Source organism: Haliotis rufescens, unplaced genomic scaffold, assembly GCF_023055435.1.
Source record: "Haliotis rufescens isolate VD_foot unplaced genomic scaffold, xgHalRufe1.0.p SCAF_10, whole genome shotgun sequence".
NCBI lineage: Eukaryota > Metazoa > Mollusca > Gastropoda > Lepetellida > Haliotidae > Haliotis > Haliotis rufescens.
Window position 1 is genome coordinate 45,218,684 of NW_025963780.1, and position 6,504 is coordinate 45,225,187.

Consider the following 6,504-nt stretch of genomic DNA (forward strand, 5'->3'; position numbering starts at 1 on the left):
GGTTGATTTGTTATTGTTTCCAATTTGCATGGATCGATGCTCATGATTTCAACCACTGGATTGTCTTATCCAGACTCAGGTATTTACAAACTGCCATAGTATAGCTGGAATATTGCTGAGTGAGGCGTTAAACAAAAAACAAACAAACAAGAAAACCTTGAGAGAACACAGAATTTATCAGTTTTGTGAATTAAACACTGTATGAAGTGAATACCATTTCTAACTACTTTGTCCGCTGTATACTAAACTCAGAAAACAGTTCGTTGATAAATATTAAATCCGTTGTCCAAGTCTACAGAAATTTGTTACATTAATGTCAAGTAAGAATGTAGTCATAACGAAAAAGCTGTCATTGTACATATCGCATGCTCGGAAGCTAAGAAGCTAAAAGTGTGTTATAAATGTATATACACCCATTACTATGTAGCATGTTCTATAGGCCTATGGCCTCTCAGTGTTGTTAATAAACACGTTTTCGAAAAAACTAATTTTTATCAATACCGTGATATCACTTTCAAAACTTGGAAAGTTTCGAAGGAATTAAAAGTTCTGAGCCATCCAAAAGTAAAACATATTGCCTTTACCTTGTAATATTACTAATTTGGGAAAGGGAATATTTTGGTTTGAAAGTTGAATAATTCGAGTTAAATTGCTTCGGAACGTTTTGACAATGTCGACTGATCTCAGATGTTAGACAAAACAACAACTAATCTAGGCAAACACTACAATCTTCGTAGGTGTCCTAACCTATTTACTTTAATAAGACTGATATATAATAAAAATGCTATTGTTTGGTTGCAATAGTGGAGAATAACGAAATCTGTATACACTCATCTTCCAGAGACAAGTGTGCACACTAACTACATCAAAGTATAGTTTTCATCCTTGCCCTTCAAGCCTACTTTTCTGTGCTAAAATATGAAAGGACTATCGCACATATCGAGAGTCCATTTAACATTGAATAAAATGAAACCGTGGTCGCTGCTATTGCCACAGCGCTGCCTCTCGAATGTGACCTGAAAATATTCCAAAACTTAAGCAAAGGCAAATATATCGATGTGGTTGACAGTTTTCAATCAAGTCGCCCAAATACTTAATGTATTTGAGTGCAACTTTTTAACTTGAACGACAGAGCGCTCATCGCAGTGACAGAGATGCCGTGCTAATTTTAGAGGCCCCCCGCTGGGCGTTTCAAGTTATGGCAATGTGCAGTGTCACTTGATACTGTGTAATGTGTATGTTTCTGTTATTGTACCAGATGTCATGACTGTGGCAATATGTCAATCTTCACTCTCCTCGTTATCTAAATCTGATAGACGAGGTCGCCTGCTATGTTAGTCATCTTTGTGAAACCATTCGAAATCAGAACATCGATCTGTCTGGATATCGTGTCTTTATCACAAGGGACACAACTCGTGTTCTACACGCTGTGGAGCCACAGTCGAACCAAGAAAAGTAGACTTGAATGGCAAGGTTGGAAGGTCTTGCCTGGGGAAGAAGTTGTACACGGAGAAACTTAACACTGTATGTCATGTAAATGCTATCTTTCCACTGGACTGCATACTCGTAAAACTCGTTAGATTTCCCTGAGATTAAGTCCCCCAGTAGCCGAGGCGTGGACCGAGTTGGCGGCTAAATGGATCAGGTGGTCAGACTCGGTAACCTGGCTGATTGCGTGGCATTTTGCTGATGATATCAATCACTGGTTCCCAAGATTCGACTATTCACAGGTAGCCGTCATATAGCTGGGATTTTGCTGACTGTGGCGTTAAACAAGAAACAAACATAAGAGATATCACTTACTTTCAAATCCTGGATTCTGTGAGAGGCAATTCCGACATGTGTGTGTTGCTACTTGACACTTTCATGTATAACATCTGTCTACATTTAAACAGCTTTAGAAAGTTTTCTCGGAACCTTCTCCCGGTCAGAACGTACAGGTAAAAGTTAATGGCATGGTTGGTGTCTGCGATTTGGGTGGTAAGAGTGTCAAACAGTTGTCTCCTAGTAGTACACATTAAGTCTGCGTTGCCTGTACACATGCTGTGGTAGGCGATGACGCACACACATCTGGGGATGGTGAGGATGAGGAAGGTGACAGCGACGGTGACGAGCATGATTGTGACCTGCCGGTCCTGACGCCGGGCCTCCACGTTGGAAGCATCACTCTCGGACAGCATGTGTCGTCGCGTGGCGGAGGACCTCCTGAGCAACACGATGATAAGGACGTTGAACACAATGAGGCAAGTAGCAGGGATGAATGCATAAACCGTAGCGCTGGTGAAATACCAGTAAGGGTGGATGTATTGGTGAAACCTTGTCTTCACTGTACATGTGTAGTTTTCATAATGGGTGACTGAGGCGAAGATGTGGCTGTGGACGAGGCCGAGGAACACAAACACACAAACTATGATGCCTACCGCCCTCCTCAAGGACCAGATCAGCGCCACCTTCATAGGGAACGCCACTGCCGTGAACCTCTCTGCTGATATTATTATCAGAATCCAGTTTGCAAATGCTGCACATGTTAAACCAAGGAAAAACAAAAACTGACATCCAGTTTCATCAAATGATAACATCTTGTGACTACGAGACTGATTTTCAACCATCTTCATTATGATGGTAAGGTTGTCCACGACGGCAAGAACTGCCACGGAGAAAAACGATGTTGTTAATCTTCGCCTTGACATGCCAGCGATGACACAGATGCTCATCACGTTCCCTGGACATCCAAAAGCGAATATTACCCAGATATAGTACCTGTTGAGGAAATTAATCACTGCGTTAAGTCTGTGGTACTCTTGGGGATACACGAGGGTTGTCACCTCCATGGACGACGTAATGTTTTCATATATGTCTGTAACCAGAGCCTGCTGCGTTGAAATAGACATGGCGTGATCAGAAGAATGTTTCTTTCTGAAAAATAAAAATAAATATTAGATCAAATTCAATTTCAAGAAAATCAGACGTTTTAAGCCGTTTTTATATCTCTGCATCCACATCTGACAAACCCTCCACATTATGTCAGCTGAACTTCCTAATGACGTCAATTAGTGTTCTGGCTTCTAAATTCTTGGAACGAGCGAGCGAAGCATTCGAATTAACACATATTTTTTTTCCTGTATCTGACACAAAAGGTCACGGAATGGAGAATGGCAGAACCTATTTCCACCTTGTCGCATGTGGCATCTACGCCCAGTTGTGTGCAGGACTGACAGGACATTTGTATTTGAGGAAACAAACGATGCCTGATTCAATTCCCTATTTGGACTTGTGCCATTTGTATCTGTGTTTTATTCAGGTCGACAATTGACTTGGGTTTGCATGTGTTTGTGCCACCGCTGGGACAGGACGCGTGGTATCATCGCTTCATGAACACTTGTTCAAGATGCAGTCAGAATCGTACAGTGAGCAATCGTACAGATTTCCTATGATATTGCAAATGTTTTCGCGCTTTTATATTTGTCCGTTATCGTTATTTAGGCTGACATTTCCTGATCGGAAATAGAAACAACAACAGATCATCTTGACAATCTTAAGAGGTAGTTAAGGCGAAATCGTTTTGAAAGTTGACATCTGATTTTGCTATGAAACACACACAGCTAGTATTTGTGATTGGAATGTCAGAGATTCAATCCCAGGGTGCGGTTTGTTTCTTCTTGACACAAAATAAGCTCGGAGTGAAAGGTCTGACTTCAGGTTGGATCCAAATGACGCTGATGTTGTATTCCCTGATCTATGTAACCACATTTGCAGTCATGTCGTAAAAGTATCAATGTTGCATCCTACATCATTATACGTAGGTCTGTTGGTAAAAAAGGTACCAGAGTGGCTTGACAGCCTCAATGGTCAAACATTCGTTCTTAACCGAGGTTGAATTCTCCAAATGAATACAATAAATGAAACATATTATTCCCTGTCGTGATATTGCAGGAATATTGTTGACACGGGGTAAACGCATTCACTCAGTTGTGCACGTTCCAGTTCCATGTGGGTATATTGTCTGACAATCAATACCAACACAACTTCCATGTGCAGGTTTGTAAACGATTGTCCTTCACATTTATTCTGAATGACTAACATAACGCTATCAACCCGAGGGAGATATTTCCCTCACTCTAGAATATCGATCAGTGTATTATCTCTCTGTGAATGAGTGAGTAAGTGAATGGATGGTGCTATACGCCACAGTCAGCCCTATCACGGCGGGCTGAAAGAATCGACTGAATGAGTATGGTTTTACGCCGCCCTAAGTAACATTCCAGCAACATTACGGTGGGGACACCAGAAATAGGCTTCACACATTGTGTTGGGAATAGAGCACGGGCCATCGTTGTGACGAGCTTATGTTTTTTAACCATGAGGCTACCCAACCGCCCCGGAGATAATTGAGTCTCGACCAGACTAACCAGTGACTAAAGTATCTCCTTAAGTATCTCCCGACGCAAGGTCCCGACGCAAGGTCCCGACACAAGGTCCCGACCCAAGGTCCCGACACAAGGTCCCGACGCAAGGTCTCGACGCAAGGTCCCGACCCAAAGTCCCGACGCAAGGTCCCGACGCAAGGTCCCGACGCAAGGTCCGAAGCAGTCCCACCTCTTTGATAGATATGATATTATAGAGACAAACATCCCAAATATAGCTAATCATAATGTAAATAAGTATATCGTCACAATGTTGTATTTTTAATATCGAACGCAGTGAGGCAGAAGCACTCATTTATTATAAGAAACGTAATTCACATAAGTTAAGTTTGTGATGAAAATGTATTAGGATGAAGAGGTGATAGGAGTGGTAACACACAAACAACATGATGGAAGGTTGCAGTAGAGGAAGGCGGTGAGGGGATTATTGTGACACTAATCTATTGTTTTTTCGCCATTTTGCACCCATTTATTTGTGTATCTAGCTATAAGTAGCCATTTTCTGATGTCTGACTTGAGACAGGGAGAGACTTAAGCTGACTTTCAGCGTTACAATCTACCTATAACATGCCCATGACCAATTTCTTGACGCATGGTGCCGAGTTGGTGTAGGTCAGAACACATTTTCGTCACACCTTAATCCTGCGACCAATGGCTTATCGGATATGTACGATGAAAGTCACACCATCCACACAGGTATACAGTAGCTAGGCTCCGGACGTCAAAACGACCAACAAATCCCTGTGTGTGACCATGTACTGCTTGCAGACACATCCAGGATGAGAATAATTACTGTCACATAAAACCATGATCAGCAAGTTTTCAAATTAGATTCAGGAAGCATCCCATCACAGAGAACAGAGACACCTCCCAGCTTGACTTGCTCCTGAGACTCCCACGCCACATGATACTGGTCCTGGCCTGCAATGTTCAAATCGCCCGGAAACAACCCTCATCAATCTCAAATTGACCCTTTTTCTTGTGGTGTCAGCATCCCATCGCGTTTATTAGTTATGTAACTGTTTCTGTAAATAGAACGATTAATCTTGTTATACCTCCAGTTTGTTTTAGTCCAGTTCCAGTCAACTAAACAAATCCGTTTCCATAGCAACAAGAAATTCATTTTACGATTCCGACTATATGGCGGGCAAATGAATCATCATCACCTAGTGATGGTACCAGGTGTTCGCGACATAGGTCAATGCATGGAAAGTGACAGTGACACTTACGACACTATACTGTTGTGACCTCTCCGCCCGCGTGACGTTCCGCAAGTGAGAGTGCTGCTTGTGAATGACTAGTTGTCACGTTACACCACAGATTTAATGTAGTACAACAGAATGAATGTGATTACTGTCATGCCTCAGTTTTCAATCATATATTTCATCGAATAGTTCCTCGAACTTACTACTAACTTATCCGAGAATATTATTTTCCCAAACGAAATAGGGTTATTCGTTTTGATTCCCATTGGCAAAGAATGTATCTCTACGCATAATATACCGTGAAATTTCAATAATGTCGGTGTATTTGTTTCTGAATGAGGAACCCTGCCAGGTGGAAATGATAAATATGGATCACCATTCATATTTTGTAATATGAGAAATATCAACATCGACTCGTTAATCGGCATTTGCTTCGGCAAATCTTCAAAAAGGACCGGTGAACGAAGACTCGGTTGATATTTACATACTAAATATCACTCAGAATGTATCCTCTTTACATGTATTAGAGAGACAATTGCGTCAGATTATGAGTTGTGGGTGTAATAATAGTTTGAGATATGATCATGAGGCTGGATCATCTACGGCTGATGAGGAGAGCGGCATGATATTTAAATATATAACGTAAACACCAGTTAATAACAGGTCTCGATTGTCGGACGAAACAGATTTCATTGGTCGTAAAAGGCAAAATAGCGGTAAAATATGTAAATTAAGGAATGTGATGATCTGCATCTCAAAGAACGGACGTAGGAGTCTTTGCTGGTTCTTTGACATTCGTGGCATTTGTCTTTTCCAGATTCTCCAGAGGCAAGTGCTTATCCCAGATAATCGGATCTGGAGAAGGCTCTGCCGTT

The 6,504-nt window shown here is 41.6% G+C and overlaps 1 protein-coding gene across 1 annotated transcript; it reads right to left on the minus strand.

Annotated features, from left to right (window-relative positions):
- Positions 1-1,383: 1,383 nt before the first annotated feature.
- On the minus strand, positions 1,384-2,891 carry LOC124115623 (sex peptide receptor-related protein 2-like). Its single transcript, XM_046476677.2, has one exon. It carries the CDS (start codon positions 2,889-2,891, stop codon positions 1,806-1,808), a length of 1,086 nt encoding a protein of 361 aa, XP_046332633.2. The 3' UTR covers positions 1,384-1,805.
- Between the last annotated feature and the right edge of the window lie 3,613 nt (positions 2,892-6,504).